Raw genomic sequence first — 21,457 nt, 5'->3', positions numbered from 1 at the left:
AAATCTGTCTACCTTCACATGCTGATTTTAAATTTTGTGCCCCGTTTTCCTGAGCAAATAGGAGGGAAAGGGAGAGAATAAAAAGGAATGCAGTAAATATTGCTTTAGATGATAAAGTAGATACACAATATGCAGCTAGATATAGTACATATGATACAATAGACATGCAAATAGAGGTTTTTAATATCTTGAATACGGAGACATGCATTATTAACTCTTGTTTGGGCATAGATCCAGTAAAAATCTCATGTTCAAACTTATTTTCTTGACTACCTATATGTTTTCTATTGCCTGGTATGTTGGGTTAAGTTGAAGTCTACCTAGCTGGCTCTAATTATTCAGAATTGCTTTTGTGAAAACTTACACTTTAAAAGAAAAAAGGTTATGAAAAACTAAAATCTTCTTGAAAGTAAAAATATATAAAATATATTCTTTATGGGACATTTTCAGACAATGATTGAGGGTATAGCAACAGTATGTTTAGTGTAATTTAACTTTGAATAATATAATCTTTTGGGAATGTAAATACTTCCAAGATTTAAACATGCAAGAGCTAAAGGAAGAGCTGATAGATCTGTGCTATCAAACATTTTTTAAAAATAGTATTTACAAAATACTCCGTTTTCCAAAAACCGTAAAAAATATGTTGTTTGCACCTCGTAATTTTGGGGCATATGGTTTATCCTTGGGTTTGCAAATATTTACAGCATGTTCTGAGTTGCCCTTTTGCTCTCTGTGCATGCCCATGGACCAGTGTTCTCAAGCTTAGTTTTGAATCTTCTACTTTTACTAGAAATAATTGCAAGGGTCTAGAAATGCACAAAATGCATTCAGACATGTTGCTAAACTGAAAATAGATTATTATATTTTGAAGTGGTTTTATAGTGGCAGGCTTTACCTTGGTACATTTGTTTTGTGTTTGTTTTTTAATTTATTATATTAATCTTTTGAGCAATACAATAGCAGTGCAGAATGCTAGAATATTCATTGTGTTCCTTGTACTAGATAAAAAATATACTGCAAATATTCCTTTCCTTATACTGTCTCTCGGTGATTTGGAAACAGTTCTAGAGTTTATAAATGTTATTTAAATAGAGGTAAGAAATGCAGATATTACAGTCAATGAGCTTTTGGAAAGGCTTCTCACAGGGCCTCCTACGTGTGATAATTTTCCTCTTGGTGGCTGGGCAGCACTGGATAGGTGATGAGACAGTCTTTTAAATTCTTTAGTATGACAAGTTGTTTCACCTGTTCAGAATAATTTTTTCATTATTCTTATGTAACCTAGTAGGCTAAAGAAAATTTATCAGTGCCTGGAAACTTACCCTCTTAGATTTCTTTTATCCTTTATCAGTGTGCAAAACTAATGAGATTAAAGCTTTAGGATAAATCAGATGGGGGAATTTATTTTTGGAATTGATTGTCCAGTAGGAGTTGTGAATAGGTTGTCCTAGTTCTGCCTCCTTTGTAACAATATTGTAATTTTATGTTATGAATCAAAAAATGGCATTAATGTAAGAGGAAAAAGTTGAAAGGAATACATCAAGCAGATATATTCCTTAATTTAAGTTAGCATGCAATTACTTGAATTTATCTGATAGAATTTTGACATTTTTTCTTTTCATCTTACTTCTAGTAAGCATTTATCTCAGTCTCTCTGGACACATTATTTTATGTTAACTTATGTAGTATTTTATTCCACTCATCTTTGAGGTGGGGTTTTTTTGTAGGGTTTTTGTTTGTGGGTTTTTTTTTTAGGCCTTTGATCTTCTTCCTGAAAGTGTTTTCTAATATACTTTTATCGTTGGTGTGTTGTTTACTTCATACAATCTGTAGGCTTTAGAAAGATACTGAATTATCCTCTATAAAACTGCTGTACAATCTGAGTTTAGATGCTGGATGTGATGGGATAGCTTAGGAAAGTGCATAAGAAATCCTGTTGCTTAAGTTGTGTGAGTAGTATTAGACAGATTTGAGGGTCATAATTTTCTCCTCAGTTTCATGCTTCCCTTAAGCGTGGAATGTAACTCATGGGTTTTTCATCTGTAGGCTTGGTTTTGCAAAACTTTTCCTCCAGTGGAATTGGTGAAGATGCTGACTGGAGATTAGGATGAGTAGGCTTGTATGCAGTCATTCTTTTTGGTTTTGTCTGTCTTTTTTTCCATGGTTAGCTAGTTTGCAGTATTTTTAGTTCTGATAAGACTATCCTAACAAAGAATATTCCAAGTCAGAGTGTGTGCCTTAACTTCTGTTCAGTTCCACTATCATGAATTTGGTTCATGTCAAATTTTATTATGAGGTTATCTAGGAGCAGCAATATACAATAAATTGCGCAAATAAGAGGTCAAAATTTCTGCTCTGAAGGACTTTCAGTTAAATAGGCAAGATGCACAACTAATGGAAGGAGAGTGATTGGTTGTTCCTCAATACCTTTTCTTACAGATGAGTGGCTTGTCTGATTGCAAGTCAATGCTGCTTGATATCCACAATCCTACAATTATTGCAGAATTGTAGCTGTTCTTATTGCCTCTGCTATTTTATTGGTACAGGAGGTAATGATACACTGTTGGCTCCAACTCCAGAAACACCATGCATGTATTTTGTGTTTGTGGGTTTTTGTTGTTGTTTTTTTCTTTGTTGTTTTTTGTGATTTTTTTTTTTATAAGCTTGATGATTTTTAAGATTTCTTGTGATATAAATTAAGCACAGAATTGATTGTATTACTTGGTCCTTATTTTTGACTATAAGTGTGTTTTGCACTCTCTTTACTTTTTTTGTCTAATGATTCCTTTATCCTGTTTATTTTTTTGTTGTCTAATTTTTATTTTGTAATTCACTAAGCTTGTGCTACTGTGTAGTGAAGGGCCATTGGTAGACTTGCAGTTAAAAAAACCAACCCCAAAACACTTTAACCAAGTTAGAAAAAAAAAAATCCTCAGTCTTATAATCTGGAATCTTTGAATTTCCTCTCTGGTGAAACATCAAGTAATCTCCTCCATGGATGGGTTTCCTGAGTCAGGTGCTTAATTGACCCAGCAGACGTTTTAAGGCTCATAGTTCTGAGGGAGAAACTTGACTATTACTTAAATACTGACTTAAGCAACTGTAATTGAGCCTTAAATTTTTGAGGTTCTGATATAGAGGCAATATTCTATGTCTTTCCTACAACTTTAGAAATGATGGCGGATGATTTAGACAAATTCATTGAAGATCAGAAGGCCAAGTTGGCACAAGATAAGGCAGAACTTGAAAATGATCCACCTTACATGGAAATGAGGGTAAGAGTATTAAATAGTTTTCCTGAATTTAAACACTTCTATTGCTAGGGTTTTTATTTAAGCTTCCTTTTACTGTGCTCATAAAAAAGTTTTATTGTTAAAGTATATATTAAAGATTTATCTATTCAAAGTAATTTCTAACTTAAGTACTTCATATCTGTATTTATGTAGATTTTTAAAAGCTTTTTGCCACCAGATATACACAGTAACATTTGTATTTTACAAGTGGGAAAACTCTTATAAATGGTTATCATTGTTCCTTCCCCTCCTTGAGCAGGGAAGCTGACTAGCAGGGGTCTGCTCTCTGCCCACTCCAGAGTGTGGGTGTTGGGATGGGGATGGAAGTATAAATACGCTCAAAATTTCTGTTATGGAAACTAGGAAATATAAAATGCAAATTACTTAATCCAATCAATTATAATAATTTTCCTATTAGAAATTTTAGTACCTAATTCCAAAGCTGTGAAGATTTTATAATTTGCAGATCACCATTAAGTTGTTTAATAGTGCTGGTACTTGGCAAAAAGCTATATCTAAGTAATTCAAGCTAGCTAAGCATTATGGTAACTAAATAAAGTCCTCAGTAAAAAAAGGAGTTTTGACTTATCTGTTGTTTGACTCAGAAAGCCCTGAACAGCTTGAGCTTTTACAGCTTTCACTCCCTTTTTTGTTTTATCAGAAGGTTTATGAAAATTCATCTGTCCCCTTCTGTGGGTAATATAAGTATTTTTACGTAGTTACAATAAGTCTCTCCAGAAAATTTTATTAATTCACTCCAGAAAGTTAATTCTTAGGGAGCTCTGAGGAGTTGGGCTTCCTTCATTTTTGCCTCGTCTGCTCAGAGCAAGTTTAAAGAGGAGAATGTTTCCAGCCTATAGTTTGATAAAGTCCTAGCCTGTATGGTGAAAGTATAGTTACAGGGAACAGGTGTGTTAAACTTACCCTGTAATACCCTGTAATTCTTCTAGAGTTTCTAGCAGGGTGCAGTATGTCAAATCATCCCCTATAAAAAAACAGTGAGAATATGTGTTAACTATGAAACAATTGTGTATTATGACATAAATCACAATATATATTGTTGACATATTTCATAACATGAAATAATATTGACTATAATGAACTTAGAACGCTTGTGTTGTAGAGAACTACTTTTTGGTAGTATTAGCGAAATGTATAGCTTGCTTAATATATTAATCCAAAATCACTTTCAGTATCTCTATTCTGGAGATCATTATGTTAATAGTGTTGTTCTTATATGTGATATTTCTTTTACCTTGTGATACAGAAAAGTGTTCTGTTTTGTTTTCAGAATAAGGAATCGGAGAAGCTTTTTGAGACTAGCAAAATGTTAATCTCCATGGCTAAAGAAAATATACCTCCAAATAGTCAACAGACCTATCCTTTAGGTATAGTGTATTTTTGATATATGTCTTCTAGATTTAAGTAGCATTTAATTACTTTTGAGAATTTTTGGAAGGGAATTACTGGTTTGGATTTTTAATTGAGATGTTCATTATAATTCAGGTGCATACCAATTCTTCAGTCTTCCAAATGTCTTGGGATTATGTGGAATTTTTTTTGTAGTTATGCTTTATTTTTTAATAAGGAAAATATGCCAACATTTTTGGAAGTTTTATTATGATCAGCAGGTTAGTCCTGGTGTTGATAATTCTTTGCTTAACTGTGGAAACATAGGATATAGAAAATAGAACATAGTAGGTAGCATCCCAATGGTTGTGACAGACCACTACATAACAGTTAAGCTATTAAATATTAAAATAATTTTATCTCTTGTTGGAGAGCTGCAATAGCACATGTCATGTTGTGTTTATTATAAATTGGACCTAACTGTTGACACCTAAATAGAGTAACACAAATAATGAAGTATTTGTGGGCACTCAGGTGGTCTTAAATGAAAAGCAACAAGTAGGTATTGATTGGTTGTGGTTTAACCCCAGCCGGCAGCTAAGTACCACACAGCCACTTGCTCACTCCCCTCCTCAGTGGGATGTGGGGAGAGAATCGGAAGGGTAAAAGTGAGAAAGCTCGTGGGGTGAGATAAAAACAGTTTAATAACTGAAATAACAATAATAAAATTGTAATGAAAAGGAAAATAACAAAGAGATAGAAATAAAACCCAAGAAAGACAAGTGATGCAAATGAAAACAATTGCTCACTGCCAACCGACCAACGCCCAGGCAGTCCCCGAGCAGTGCTCTTTCCCTCCCCAACCTCCCTGCTAGTTTTAAAGCTGAGCATGACGTCATATGGTATGGAATATACCTTTGGTCAGTTGGGGTCAGCTGTCCCAGCTATGTCCCCTCCCAACTTCTTGTGCACCCCCAGCTTGCTTGCTGGTGGGGTGGGGTGAGGAGCAGAAGAGGCCTTGACTCTGTGTAAGCACTGCTCAGCAATAACAAACATCCCTGTGTTATCAACACTCTTTTCAGCACAAATCCAAAACATGGCCCCATAATAGCTACTATGAAGAAAATTTACTCTATCCCAGCCAAAACCAGCACATTCTATAAGAATAATTTGGGCAATGAACACATTTGGCTATCGGCGAATGGTTGTTGATATTATTAGCTGGTTCTGCTTTAAAGCAGTGTAATTTCCTTTGGATTAAATTAGACAGGGACATGTTCCTTGGTAGCTGCTAAGTATGTTCTGTAGTTCTAGCAGTAGTGTTGAGACTCGGGCAGAATGAATTTATAGTTCTTTCTCAACATATTAAATGCATGCAAACTTTAATGTAAAAATGCATTTAAAATCTTAACTTTTCTCAGAAAAAAAAAGTTGTCAATGTGATTGTGTGTGATTAAGAGAATGTGTTTATTATTTTATTAATAAATACAGCAAATACAGAATAAACAAAAGCAGAAAACCAATGAAAAAGAAAGTATATCTCTTATTTTGACCGAAGAATTCAGGTAAATTGTGCATGAAATTAGGATGAATGAATGTTAACTGGAGTGTTTTTGCCCTCTAGGCTCTTCTAAAGTAAGGTTTTGAAATAGGTAGTTTTCAAATATCTCCTAAGTCACTACCCATAATTGTTATCTCAGTGCTGTTCTGGTGGATGAAAAAGATCTTCTGTAATAAAATTAGTTTTAACCCTCTTCTGTTTGAATACTTCACCTATTTGTATCAAAGCACTTTATTCTCACTGATTTTTTTTTTTTTTTCTTCTGTACTGAATTTTACTGGCTTCTGTGAAGTTACTGAATGAATCTTCAGTCTGACGTGTTCATTGCTTTTGATTTTTTTTTTCCTTTGCTTCCTAGAGTTAATCCAACAATAATTTCATATGAAAATAAAAGGCAGGAGCAAGTAGCTGAAACAAACCATTTCCTCTTCTGTATTCTATTCCTCTTTACACTTACCCTTTTTTTTGAGGGTTGAAGTGGTACATTGTTTTTTTTAACAGAACTCACGCTTACCTTATGTGCAAAATTAGGAGAAAAGTAACTTGCAGGTTGGAGATGAAGCTCCCATGCAGATTTTGCTTAGTAGTTGAACTCTGCAAGCATATGTCATACTTAATCAGGTATTAGGTCCTTTGGTTCTGCAGAACAGCAGGCTGACTCCTGGTTTGGCTCATGAGGGTACATTCTGACTTAGCTGAAACTATCTCAAGCCAAGCCAGCTAAGTGTATTTTTACTAAGTATATTTCAACCTTTTATCTGTTTCAGTAGCAGAGTGATTCCCATGTTAGCAATTTTCAGCATTTATATAATGTCATTTTTACTGTACAGGCACCAATTAATGCCCTAAACATTCAAAGTACCATGCAATAAATTGGGACTGATGTAAATCTTAAATATCCCTCTCTTCCCTCTTACTCCTTGCCACTCATTTTACATAAACCACAAGGTGTATAAATGCTTTCAGAGAAACAATAGAAAATAAAAAACCCCGAGCAGTTGTAGCCTATGTCTCTTGCGTGATTTTGTGGAATTCACCAGCTGTCTGTGGAGAGCAGTGAAAGTGGCTGCAGAGGTGGGCTTCTGGGGCAGAGGATATTTCTTACAAAGTACTTTATTTTGGGAACAAGAAACAACTTGCATAGCATTATATTTGAAGAGTGCAGCTGTTAGGAGACCTGACAGTAATCTTGGAAAAGTACTAAATATGTGTTTTGGGTCTACTACAATTAAAAACAGAGGTGGAAAGAAAATATTATCATCATCATATGATCAGATTCCTTCTAGTTGTGTGGAAGCCACCATACTTTTCACATGCTTTGTGCTAAACAAATAGTTTGTCGCTTTTTAGTTGTGAAGTATGTTTTCTATTGTGTGATAAGCACAGCTTAAAATATCGGAGTAATTTAGAAACATGTAAAAGGAGATTTCCTTTGAAACATACATAGACAAAAGAAATACGTGCAATATTTAGGTTATTTTATACTATTTGTCAAATTATCCATATAATTGCATTTTTTTCAAGGGGGGGAGAAGAAGCGCAAGGACTAGAGGAAAACTAGCATCCAAAAACCAATCAATTTTTCTGTGCTTTCCATCCAGCTACTCATACAGAGCAGGTTTTTTTTTGTTTCAGCTTTTTTGTAATTACCGGTTGCATAGTTAATTTTTTTATTGCTGCTGTCTAATAAAAATCCAGATGTAGCTTTTGCAGGATGTGCTTTGTATTGATACAAAATAGTGACATAATAATATTTAATGGTGTTAAACTTTCAGGTGACTGTGGCTTGAGTTTACCTCTTGGAGAAGAATATGAACGAAAAAAACATAAACTCAAAGAGGAACTTCGACAAGATTATAGGCGATATCTTTCTCAGGTAAAGTTTCTCATCTGGTTGCCTGAGTTTAGTGAGTCTTTTAAAATGATTCTCTCATTTTGATTGAATGAAAATTAATAAAATCTTTGTAAAAAGGCATTCATGATGACTGATGGCTGATTTCGAAGACTTGAGTGAAAGTAATTCCAAAATGTCACCGCTAGAAAGGGTTATGTATTTTAGGCTTCTTCAGATCTCATTGCCAATAAGACTACATATTACTTAGTACATTTTATTCTGAATACTTTTATTTATTTGCCTACTTCTTTCTTAGTTCTTTTTAAGAATTTAAAATATCGTCTGTTACTTCCTTAAGTACTTATGTATTCTATGGTCTGTAATTCAGGTAAGAGTGTTCCTATAATTAGTGTGACTCCATTTGACAGCTTCTCTTCAATTTGAGAAATAAAAAAAACTTAGATGTTCTGCTTAGCATGATCTACCAAATGTCATAGTAAATTAAAATTGAAATGGTATGTATGAAATGTCACAATCTCGGAAATATTCTGTATCTCTTCTTAGTCAAACAGAAAAAAAATCAGGAACCAAATAATTTCTGTTGTCTGAGAATACTAATTATCAGTGTCTTTAGTTGTTAAAATGAAAGAATGGATTTGCTTTAAGAAAGTAAGTCTTTTTTGTTAAGTCAAATATTTCTGAATGAAAGACTCTTTTTGAATAGTATCTTTTCCCTGACTTTTAGGGTATTTCACAGGCAAAAAGAAAGGTAGGGTGCCTGCAACGTTATTTTTTTTTTTCTTTGAATTAGTTGCTTTTTGCTGTTTGAAAGCTTTGTGCTCTTTGAATTAAAAAAAATCATTCCATTTTTGTGCTTTGTGTGTTTGTGCATGCTGTAGTGATTAGTTGTGATTAACAGCATCATTTGGTTTGTGCAAAATGATTGCTTATATTTATTATTTTCCATTAATAAGATTTTAAAACACTTGTTGATTTCTTTTTTCCTTTGCAATTGCTATTGTTGCTGTCTAATGCTGACTTTACAAAAGTTTTTCTTTTAATAGATATTTGCTTCAAGGCTTATCAGTTATGTAGATGTTATGAGTTCAGATTTTTTTATTTTCTTGATATACATACTTTATAAAGCTGGAATAAAATCGTAAACTCTGAAATATTATGTCATCAGAACCAGAGTCAGGGCTTTTTTCTTCCCTATCACTGTGAAATCTTGTCAGTGGTGCTTAAGAAAGCAATAGAGCCAGTTATTCAGCACCTAGTGGCCAGAATGCAAGAATACAAGCATTTTGAGGAAAAAATAATACCAGAGACACATTTTTGCAAACTGTTGTTTGTACAGTAATTCCTCATTATTTATATCATTATACTGTCACATGTATATAATTTTCAAACTTAATGTTGTTCATCCAGGTTGTTCAAATTAAGCAACTTCAGTGAAGGACTGGGGGGTAACGTGGTAGAAACACAACCTTCCAGTTTTTCTGGGGATTTGAATAACATGCATATGATACAAATTCACTATATTAGCATGCACTGGAATTCCTCAATAGCAATAGTCACAGCAGAATTAACTAGCTGCTTAACCTCTAACCAAAATGATGCTTATGTAATTGTTGCTTCTTGTTTAATCTTAAACTTTAGATTATTTTCAAAGTTAGAATACTGTGTTAAAACTTAATGTTCCATAATTCTCACCAAAGCGCCCGATTAATATAATTTTTACATTAACTTGTAGTGGTTTATTCTCAGTTGAACTTCAGTTTTGCAAATTTAGGCTTACAAGGTTATTTTTTCTTTTTTAATGTAGTACACATTAGCTATATTAAGCTTGTAAGGCCTGAGAAATAGACAGGATAACAAATTCTAATTGCATTTCCCCACGTAAAGAGATAGTGCAACTTTTAGCAGCTCTTATAGTGATAATATTTTTGTTAATAACTTGTTTAGTGTCACTTATGTAGAAAATGCTGTTTCCATCTCAGATTCTGGTTTTTGGAAAATACCTTTTTAAGATCAGAGGTAATCTCTACAGATGTGGTCAAAGTGTGAAAAAAAATTGCTTAATAATGAAAATTACAATTTATTTACTTCTTCTAGTAAAAAACCCTTAGTTCTCCGTATTAGTCTAGTTGTCTCAGTGCTTGAGTATTTACATGGTTATTAAATCCCTTAAATCTTTTAATGTGTAGTTGTGAAATATAATTCATAATGATGTGGTTTTGTCCTGAAACAGGTAGAACTCTTACCTGTTGACATGCCTCTAAGCTTTTAAGCTATGTTACAACATAGATAATGGAAGGAAACAATGCTAGTGAAATACCGTATCTAACCCATTCCCCTCATCAGCCCATGTCACACAAATAGATTATCTTTTTATTAAAGATAATCAGATTTATAAAACATAGATGATTGACTGAGAATGGCCTGGAGATGCTTTTAGTAAATGAGTGATGTATGAAGAAGCCACTAGACCTGTAAGCTAAGGACCTGCTCCAGCATTGCTGTTTGATTTGAAAGGCTGATACTTTGACTTGCTGCGCAGCCCAGTTTCCAAGCTGTGGCCCAGCAAGCTATATGGAGCAACAACATAGTGTTTTCAGCGGAAAGTTGTGTTCTGAAAGTGACTCATGGTCCATAAGGAACTACAAGATTTGGTGATGGGTCATTGTCCTGCAAAGTTTGGGGACTGCTGTTGTAGAAAGCAGATAGAGTTGAGATGCAGAGTGGTGACTGTGTGGGTGTTAGCATGGATTAGATCTGTTAAAATAAGAGGCAGACACACGTTTTCTGCAGTTAGAAAAAGCAGTTTTTCATCTTAAGTATGGTAGTGTCTTGGGAAATTCCTCTTATGCTTGTACAGATGCTTGTGCTTATGCTATTTGATTACATGAGAATTGAGTAATTTTTTTTAATAAAAGTACTTTTTTTAATATACAGAGACCACCTTATGTAATCGTTGAAATAGTGTAACAGGGAAGATGTGACAAACACTTTCAAACTCAAGCTTAAAGCTTGACAAAGCCCTTTACTTTTTGCATTCCATGACTTTACTTCATTTGTGTGTTCGGAGTACATCCTACATTTTCAAAATGTGGAGGTTGTCGTCGGTCTTTATTTCATTAAATTGATAAGATTTATTTCAGAAAGTATAATTCCTAGCAACTATTTAGCAACAGAGACTTGGTATTTTAAAATATATTTAACTTTTTTTTTAATATAGAAAAATTATCTGACTACTGGTGAAGTAGATCCATATACTCAGGGATTATCTCTTCCTATTGATGAGCGAAGATCTGCCAAGGTAAATATCTGGAGGAAGTGAAGTGAGTGGTGTATAACTTGGAAATGAACCTGGATGTTTAAACTGTTGTGGAAAAACTATTTCCACTTAAGTCTGTTTGTTTGGTTGGATTTTTTTTACACTTTTTACAAATGAACATGTTTGGGGGTGGTTGTTAGAATAATTTTCAGAAAAGTAAAGTCTTTAAATTTTATTGTTTTTAAATTTTTAATCCTATGTTACCTGTACTCTTAATTTTTAGATAATTAGATGTGTAATTCTATACTGATACTAGTTTGATGTTTGCTACTTCTAATTCACACCTGTAGGCCCCTGGTGAGTTCAGAAGCTCTAGCAGTTGTGCTTGGGTTTCGTTCAGCAATAGAACAAAAACCAACAAAGAACACTGTTTTTCTTACAATAATATATTTGCTTTTCTAATTTATTATTCTCCGTACTGCAGCCTGGGGATAATTTTAAAAATAGTTGCTTGTAGTTGTTTGTACAGTGATATTCTTACCAGTTCCTATTGGAACTAAAGGGAGTATGCTTTCTGCTATAAACAATTTGTTTTGATGTCTTTGTGTATGCTTAACCTACCTGCTTATCCTCATGTGATTTTTCCTTTTGAACAGATAAATCCAGGAATCTAAATAAAAGCTGATACGGTATTTCATATATTGCCTGCTGTTAATATTGGAATTTTCCAGATTTCCAGTCTTTCTGTGAGAGTACAGATACTAACGTGTTTTGCAAAAGGAGTACACATTCTCTCTCTGGGTTTAGCCCCTTTGATCTCCCTGAGGTTCCTTACCAGTTTATGGTCTTCTTTCATATGTTGGAGAAGGATACCAGCCATAACAGTCTCTCTGCGATTAGAGGTTCATGGAAGTTAGAATATGAAGATGCAACATGCATATGTGGATTTTCTTAACCTCTGATCCATTCCTCTGATGCATAGTATGATTCTGTGAAAGCCTAAATCAGTCTTACAGGGGTTGCCTCTCCTCCTGCCCTCACCCTGTTGGCCTTATATTCCCAGTTACTTTCTTGTGTTTGCATGTAATTGACACAGGAAGTTGAATCAGCAGAAACATTGTAATTTAGCAAATATTTTTGCTGACTGAACAAACATCACCAGTTGGTTGTTGATCAGTCAAATCCCAGCAGAGATGCAAGGCAGAAATAGAAACTGTGTTGCTGGAGGAGGACTGGGCGGTTGGACTCTTGAGGGTTTTGTTTGGAGCTGCATTGTTGCTCTGTGTTTGGCACTACGCTGTCACTGTAATCTGGAACAAGACTTCTGCTGTGGAACGTGTTGCTCTTGCCCTTGCCGTGCTTACTTATGCTTTCTATCTCTGTTGTGCTGGCAATAATGTTTGGCCATACAGGGAGAGAGGTGAGATCTCAAATACGTGAAAATGGCTGTTACAAAAAAGCCCCAAACTCCAAATGACACTAGTGTTAAAAAACAGGGAGGCAGCAAGAATGAAATGCCTGGGAAGGGGAAGGGACTCCTTCTCAGTGGCAGCATGCATTTGTGCTGAGTTTGTTAGCTTCAAGTTCTGGTGAACTTTGTTTTAACCATTGTGAGTATGTGTGCTGAAACAGTGAAAGATAAGTATCTTTGATTAATTCTGTGGAAATTAAAGACATATCTGAACTGGGAACATGTCTGATCATTGATGATTTTATATCACAGCACCTCAACATTCGTTGAGATTTTCTGTATGACTGCATTGTATCCTTTTCACCCATGTATTTATTGCTATTGCAGAATCTAAAAGCTGCCAGAAGATGTCACACTGTGCCCTGCTAAACGATTAGCCTCTGGGCAAATAGTGATTAGAGTTTAACATTTGCATTTTTGTTTCCTCTATTAGGCAAAATGTGCAGTCACACCAAATATTGAATTTTCTGCTGAGTGTTTTGCCACCTGTAAAGACAATGCTAGTTTGTCAGCTTTGGAAAATACCCAGCTTTCACAGCTGTCTGCAGTTTTTATATTGTCACTGTCAGAAAACCTATAGGCACATATTTTGGGAAAAAACTATCAAGTTTTGGGGAGCATTGGTCTCATTTGCAAACTATTACTAAGCTAGTATTTCCATGGTAATAGAGGTATAAATTTTTTTTTTTAAAATTTGTTAATGGGAAAGTAAATTACATGTAATGTTCAGATTTTTTTAATACCTTTTGCTTTTTTATTGGAAAATACTGCAGTGGAGAAGAGCATGATTCATAATATTGTAATATAATTATCTTTTTTTCATTTATATAATGGTTGGAATGAGGTAGTATGAGATGCCCCATGCTCTAAACATAAGGTACTATCAGGAAATAATGCAAATTAGAGTTTGCTTTACCTAGAAACTTTTTGATTTCATATTATATTATTAGGCTATTGATGTACGATTCCTACATGTTTTTAGACCTGAGCAAGCTGGTTATAAATGTTGTCACCTTGCGAAAGTAGCTAGGACGAGGATCATGTTTTTCTTACTTTTCCTTGCATTCTTTGTGCTTTTGACTCTTTTTGCAGTCAGCTTAACTGCTCATTTGAATTTGACAGTTCAAGTTATATCCTAAGCTATAACTGACACATCTTGCCTATACATATCTTTGTTGTCCTGTTTTGAGTGGAGCAAATCACAAATAACCTTAACACAAGAAAAAAAAATGTTTTAAAAAAATCTATAAATACATTCAGATTGAAAATTAGAAGGTGATTTCTGGTTGTCAAAGGAGTGAGGCTTTAGAACAGTTTTGGAACAGATTTAGCAGAAGGAAACCTAACTGGTTTTGAGATGGAACTTGATATATGGTAGTTTTACTGGGGACTAGACTTCATGCCCAAGAAGCGGACTTCTACTTACTGATTTCGGATTAAGAGAAAGTACTATGTTCAATAACGAACAAAAACCTCAAGGCAATTGAAGCCTTATTTGTACATCACAAAGAAGGGGGAGGGCAAACACACAGCTTGCATGTATTCATCTAATACTGCAGTTCTGTGAAATTAAAAGCTACTAAAAAATGCAGAATTATGATGCCCTTTTCAATGCCTGTTTTAGGAGAAACTACGGCTTGAAAGAAACAAGGAGTACAATCAATATCTCAGGGATAAAGAAGAATGGAATGAAAGGCTAAGGAAATTAGGGAAGAAAAACACAGAGGTAATACAGTTTTACTGAAGCTGTTACAAAGAAGGACATAAATGATCTTGTGAATTGTTTTATCATTGGCTAAGACTTACAAAGACAAAATAAGGAAAGAATGTCATTCAGTTAGGCCACAGTTTTATTACTATATCTAGCAAGTCCTCGTTACGAGTCATACAGTACATTTTTTGATTCATACTTCAGTCATGTCTGTCTGGTAGAAAGGTGCTTTCATTCTTCTGTGTGTCTGAAGCAAGTCCCTGGATTGTTCTGGGTGATAAAAGTGGTGGCCAAAAAAGCTGTCTCTTTGGACAAAATGTTGAGCGCCACACAGCGTTCCTTAGCTGTTTTTGTAGCTGCTTTTTCCTCAGTCTGTGTCCAGTTGATGAGAAAGCAAGGCAAATGCAGGCAGCTGTCCAGTATGTGGTGCTGTGCATTTGTGAATCCAAAAAAAAAAAGTCTTTACTACTGAAAGTGAGCTAGACACCTGCATAATCGAACTCAGATTCTGAGCTGAGGCCTTTGATTTGTATGGCAGTAGGTAGCTAAGCACCACAGAGTCGCTTGCTCACTCCGTGCACTCCCAGTGGGATGGGGGAGAGAATCAGAAGGGTAAAAGTGAGAAAATGCATAGGTTGAGTTAAAGACAGTTTAATAGGTAAAGCAAAAGCTGCACACACAAGCAAAGTAAAATCAGGAATTAATTTGTTTTTTCCCATTGGCAGGCAGGTGTTCAGCCATCTCCAGGAAAGCAGGGCTCCATCATGTGTAACGATTGCTTGGGAAGACAAACACCATCACTCTGAATGTCCATCCCCGCCCCCTTCTTCCTCCTTCCCCCAGCTTTACATGCTGAGCACAGTGTCATATGGTACGGAATATCCCTTTGGTCAGCTGGGGTCAGCTGTCCCAGCTGTGTCCCCTCCCAACTTCTTGTGCACCCCCAGCCTTCTTGCTGATGAAGTGGTGTGAGAGGCAGCAAAGGCATTGACGCTGTGTTAGCGCTGTTCAGCAGTAACTAAAATATCCCTGTGTTATCAACAGTGCTTTCCTCACAGATCTAAAACATAGCCCCATACAACCTACTATGAAGAAGTTTAGCTCTATCTCAGTGTTGTGGTTTAACCAGACAGGTAGCTAAAACAACTGCACAGCCCCAAACCAGTAAAACAGTCAACAGGGGGTTTTTAGGTCTAATTAGCATTGTTGTGAGACCCATTATTTTGGTAATCTGGAAGCAACATATTGACCTGAGAAAGACTCTTCACTGCTTGTTAATTGTAAAATCTTGTGCAGAATGGGTACATTTTCTTTTTTAAAATGTTGTTGCCTTAGTTTAGTGATGGATTGCAATAATTTGGAACTCTCATCTAACGCAGGTTTGATTTTTGGAAGGCCTTCCACGGTTTTTTAGTATGGGAATTCTTAATTGTACAGTAATTTGAGAACTAGGTCATTTGTACTCACAACAGCTGAAAGTTTATTGTCTTTCCTACAGCAGTTGGCAAGTGCAAATACCCATGTATTTATAAGTTCTATCTAGAAGAATGTTTCTTGTCTGTCTCCAGAAAGATTGTTTTTGTATGAGAAACGTCTTTTCCTCCAAGTGCATTGGAGTGTCATATAGTTGAAAACTGTTTTGATCTGTGAAGACAGCTATAAGGCAGTATTCAGACATCCTTTAGATGTCGGAATTCAATAACTGATTCATATTGTCTGCTTTAAGGGTTGGAGTGCTACACAATAGTGACCCCTAGGAAATATGTGGCAAAAATGCAGTTTGTGTTTGTGTAACTGAGTCTATAAGTCTCTAAAGGTTTTTGTACATGTTTGGGCATTTATGTTTCCTCAGATGGCTTATCTAATCAAACCTATTTAGGGAGCCAGGTTTTTTTTAATTCTGCTTTGTTTGTCATCCCTTTGGACCTTTAAGTTATATTTTTATTATTCTTGTGTTGAAACAATTTTGCTGTCATGAAACAACAAACAAGAAGAAAAAAGCCTGGTGAGGATTTGTTGAGGTTCTTCCATCTCTGAGGGATATTTGACTTGGAGTGAGAGTCAAATGAATGGGTCTCATGATTAACATATGCGGCCTCAAAAGTTTGATCCAACAGTTTACATAATCATAGGATAAACTTCAGTTGCAAGGAACCTCTGGAAGTCATATAGTACAACCCCCTGCTCGTTAGATCAGGTTGGTTAGGCCTTATCCCGTTGAGTTTGAAAGGATGCAGAATCCACAGTTCCCCTGAGCAAAACCTGTTCCACTGCTTTAACCGCTTGATCTGAACTTCGTTGTCTCTGTATCCTGTTGGAATTTCTTTTGCTGCAACTTGTGACCGTTGGTTCTTTGAAAACCATGTTTCTGGCATCTCTGTAATCACCTGTTAAATAGAGACTGCAATTACTCGTTCCTCCTGCACCCATACATACTCTCCTTAACTTTCTTTCTCCAGGCATTCTGTCAGCTTCTCCTTTATGAGCTCAAGTGCCTTAACCATCTCAGTAGCCATCCTCTGCACTTTCTCCAATTTGTTAGAATCCATGGGGAGGGTGGGAAACTGGGCACACTACACCAGAACCTGAATATGGAATAAGCACTGAGCAGAGGAGAAGGATCACTTAGAATAGTTTGGGTTGGAAGGGACCTTTAAGGGTCATCTAGTCCAACCCACCTGCAATGAGCAGCGACATCTTCAACTAGAGCAGGTTGCTCATTGCCCTGTCCAACCTGACCTTGAACGTTTCCAGGGATGGGGCATCTACCACCTCTCGGGGCAACCTGTGCCAGTGGTTCACCACCCTCATTGTCAAAAATTTCTTCCTTCTGTCTAGTCTAAATCTACGCTGTTGTCCTGTTGCAATAAGCCCTGATAAAGTCTGTCGCCATCTTTCTTATAAGCCCCTTTTAAGTACTGGAAGGCTGCAGTAAGGTCTCCCTGGAGCCTTCTCTTCTCCAGGCTGAACAAACCCAACTCTCTCAGCCTGTCCTCATACGAGAGGTGTTCCATGATCCCCCTGATCACTTTTGTGGCCCTCCTCTGGACCTGCTCCAACAGGGCCATGTCTTTCGCGTGCTGAAAGCTCCAGAGCTGGACGCAGGACTCCAGGTGGGGTCCCACCAGAGCGGAGTAGAGGGGTAGAATCCCCTCCCTCAACCTGCTGGCCATGCTTCTTTGGATGCAGCCCAGGATGCAGTTTACCTTCTGGACTGGGAGCACACATTGCCAGCTCCTGTCCAGCTTTTCATCCACCAGTACCCCCAAGTCTTCCTTGACAGGGCTGCTCTCCATCCCTTCATGCCCCAGCCTGTATTGATGCCGGGGGTTGCCCCAACCCATGTGCAGGACCCTGCACTTGGCCTTGTTGAACCTCATTAAGTTCACACAGGCCCATTCCTCGAGCTTGTCCAGGTCCCTCTGGATGGCATCCTGTCCCTCAGGCGTGTCAACCACACCACTCAGCTTGATGTTGTCTGCAGACTCGCTGAGGGTGCACTCGATCCCACTGTCTGTATCATTGATGAAGATATTAAACAGTACTGGTCCCAATACAGACTCCTGAGGGATACCACTCGTCACCGATCTCCATCTGGACATTGAGCCATTGACCACTACCCTCTGGATGCAACCATCCAACCAATTCCTCATCCACCAAACAATCCACCCATCAAATTCATACCTTTCCAATTTAGAGAGAGGATATTGTGGGGGACCGTATCAAAGGGCTTACAGAAGTCCAGATAGCCAATATCTGTAACTCTTCCTTTGTCCACTGATGTGGTCACTCCATCATAGAAGGTCACTAGGTTGGTCAGGCAGGACTTGCCCTTGGTGAAGTTATGTCTCGAATCACTTCCCTGTCGTCCATGTGCCTCAGCATAGCTTCTAGGAGGATCTATTCCATGATCTTCCGAGGCACAGAGATGAGGCTGACAAGTCGGTAATTCACAGGGTCCTCCTTGCTACCTTTTTTTAAAAATGGGTCCAATGTTTCCGTTTTTCCAGTCACCAGCTTCCCTTGCCCTGCTGATGTCAGTCTTGCTAATGCAACCCAGGGTGTGGTTGGCTGTCATCACTGTAAGGGGGCTATGCTGACTCATGTTCAGCTAGTTGCCCACCACTAACCTAGGTCTTTTTCTGCAAAACTGCTTTCTAGACGGTCAGTACCCAGCCTGTACTGGTGCATGGCATTATTCTGTCTCAGATGCAGAATTTTGCATTTGTTGATCTTCATGAGCTTTTTGTCAGCATATTTTTCCAGTTTTTTCAAGACCCTTCTGAGTGGCAATCATACCCTCTAGTATATTGATCCCTTTTCCCAGTTTGGTGACATTTGCATCTTTCATTTATTTTTCATTACATTTTGTAAAGTATGAATTACTGTTATCTTTATTCCACAGATGAAAGATTAGCACACAGAAATACTACTGTGTATTGAACACTGGTCCAGTGTGTTATGGGGTTGTATTTTAACTGCTAAACTATTGTTTCCCATAGTGACAACTCCTGGGGAGCAAAGAAATAAATTAAGAAATGGTCAGGTTAAAAGGTTGTGCTCATAGGAAAGAAGTATTATCAACTTGCCTGAATCTATATAGAATAAAGATATCTAGTCTCTTGATGAGCTATAAAGTTCATCAAGTTTTGATTTTTTGCATCTCTGAGTCTGAAGATCAAGTTGGAGTTTGTAAAAGACCCATCCAGGGTTAGTAGCCATTCTTCTGAAAAACGTTATAAGAGAAAAAGTTCTATTTTTTTCTCAAGAAAACAACCCCAAACCCCTAGCTTTTAAGCCCTCCTTGAAGTATTTTTCTTGGTGATGGAGGACCTTTTCTTCAGTACCTGTCTAGGGATTGTTTGAAGAAATACAAAACCAAGTTTTTGCTCAATGTGATTTGTTTATATTCAGATCTTTTAATATCTTTTTCCATTAAACAGAATGAGATGGGAAGGAATAAAAAAACTATTGCTGTTACCAAGCTCCAGCCAGAACGACATACAGAAGTACAGCCCTGCAATACAGGTGCAGAACGTCCCAGGAAGGATGCCTTTACTTCTACAGAAGGTTATGAAGAGCTGCTAAATAAGAGATGTCTGGAGGAAGACAGGTATCATAGGTTAGATGATGAGGTTGAATTAAGAAGTCGACTATTAAATAAAAGACTTGATGAAGATTTGGATGTTCCCAATCGAAGACATCGTGGATTTGCTAGCCAATCTGTAATTCCTATTAGGAAGCATCACAGACTTGATGAGGATCGTGATTTTGGTAGAAGATACTGCAGAACGGACTATGATCCTGAGATAAGTGAAGAAATGGACATTAGATTTAGATGTGAAAGCTCTTATGACAGAAAAACTCCCGGCGTTTTTTATGCTGAAAGGTATTCTTAATTCTGTTTTCTCCTTTATTTCTGTAGTGCTTGTTGACAGCCATGATTTGCTCTCATTGAAAATTAAACCAGATTCACATGTGAAAGCAGGATTTTTGAACTTATTTTAAAAAGGAACTTTGCAGTAATTTTTAGAAAAAATATTTAAAAATTGGACCAGTACCTAAGACTATACGTCATACATTAGGGAACATTTTATATGTTATTGCAAGCCAAGGATACTAGAGAAATTACTCCAGAAAAAGATTTTTATAAAGAGTAGTTTGCCAGAAAACATGTTGGTATTTGAGAGCAAACCCCTGTGTTGAGAACCCAAGTTTACATGTATTTTCTTAGTCCGTAATAGTTATAGCAAGTCAATCTTCCGTTCAGATTCCAAAATCGGTTTGAGCTTCAATTTTTGATACATGCCGCTGTGTGTTAGAGATGTAAAAATATACTTTTAAAAAATTCTCTTTTTTATTACATGTCTTGCTAAATGGCAGACTTTAAATATATGCATAGTTGAACCAAATCCTGATGGTGTTAATAGGTGCCAATCTCTGTAATGTCTATACAAATTGGGTAAACATTTAAGAAAACACAAACCAAACAAAAGAGGGTGTTTATATAAGTAACTCAGGAGGAAAACTGATACTATGTACCTGTTCATTATTAAATAGTCTTTACTGTGTTAACTGATAAATCAGTTTGGTTACTTTGACATAAATTGTTAATCTTTCTCTTCTAGCTCACTCATTTAAAAGAAAAAAAAAAAAGCATAACTTTCCCAATCTTTCAGGGTTTAGCAGTCTGGCCACCTTTGCTTATTCCATTGCAAGAAACAGTTGCTTTCAAAAACAGATGGGTTGTGGTATGAAATGGTACCAAACTTGAAACACATGTGTTTTATACAGCTAAATTCAAATGAAATAAAGCAGCAAAGTTTCTTGTAAATATATTTAAAAAAGGTGCTTGAAGAGTGTTCATTTGTTCACTTTATAGACCTTGGGAACATGAGTATGTGCTTTTTTTTTTTTTTCCCCTCCTTTGTGTTAGGCTTGTTGCTGTTGCCAGAATTATTTTACTGCAGTTGCTTCAGTGAAGGAAACACCACTGTCTTTCCCTTGTCAGGCAAAATAACCACCTTTTTTTTTTTCCTAGAATTAACACTTCCAGAAAAAAACAGAAGGCAAATTGTACCACTCTCAACAGTATTAAATATTACAGTCATGTTTTGCTGTTAATTGCCAGTGGACTGGTTAAATGATCTTTTGAGTCATTGTTTACAGGGATAATTTTCTGGGTAGTACTGCAAATTAATAACTGGGGAAAACAAACCCTAAAATACTCTTCTACTGCAAAAGAGTTTTCTAAATTGAATGAAGTTGTGCTTCTTTTCCAGTTTCAAATGCCATTAGAGTTAAAATAACTCCTCTACAAAACTAGCTTTTGATATTCTTTCTCAGCCTTAAAAAAAAAATTGTAAAGGAATTAGGGAAGTATGGAGAAAATGAAATGTCTGGAAGCATTTGGGAGATGCAGACTAAATAAATGGATTACTTCAGAGTTTCAGATTG

General features: G+C 36.4%; 1 protein-coding gene across 1 annotated transcript in view; it reads left to right on the top strand.

The window, feature by feature from the left end:
- Positions 1 to 3,176: 3,176 nt before the first annotated feature.
- CSPP1 (centrosome and spindle pole associated protein 1) overlaps positions 3,177 to 21,457 on the top strand; it is a gene marked incomplete at both ends in the record, with an annotated part of 62,135 nt that continues 43,854 nt past the window's right edge. Inside the window, 7 exons of the mRNA XM_082015652.1 lie at positions 3,177 to 3,278; positions 4,588 to 4,684; positions 7,983 to 8,083; positions 8,787 to 8,810; positions 11,280 to 11,360; positions 14,414 to 14,515; positions 19,444 to 19,889. Of these exons, the coding sequence (XP_081871778.1) occupies positions 3,177 to 3,278; positions 4,588 to 4,684; positions 7,983 to 8,083; positions 8,787 to 8,810; positions 11,280 to 11,360; positions 14,414 to 14,515; positions 19,444 to 19,889 (953 nt within the window). The remainder of the gene's footprint in view (positions 3,279 to 4,587; positions 4,685 to 7,982; positions 8,084 to 8,786; positions 8,811 to 11,279; positions 11,361 to 14,413; positions 14,516 to 19,443; positions 19,890 to 21,457) is intronic.

Source organism: Phaethon aethereus (assembly GCF_964289735.1).
Source record: "Phaethon aethereus genome assembly, chromosome: 2".
In the NCBI taxonomy this organism is placed as follows: domain Eukaryota; kingdom Metazoa; phylum Chordata; class Aves; order Phaethontiformes; family Phaethontidae; genus Phaethon; species Phaethon aethereus.
The sequence above is the reverse complement of the archived record's forward strand: the minus strand, read 5'-3'. Positions and strand labels throughout refer to the sequence as shown.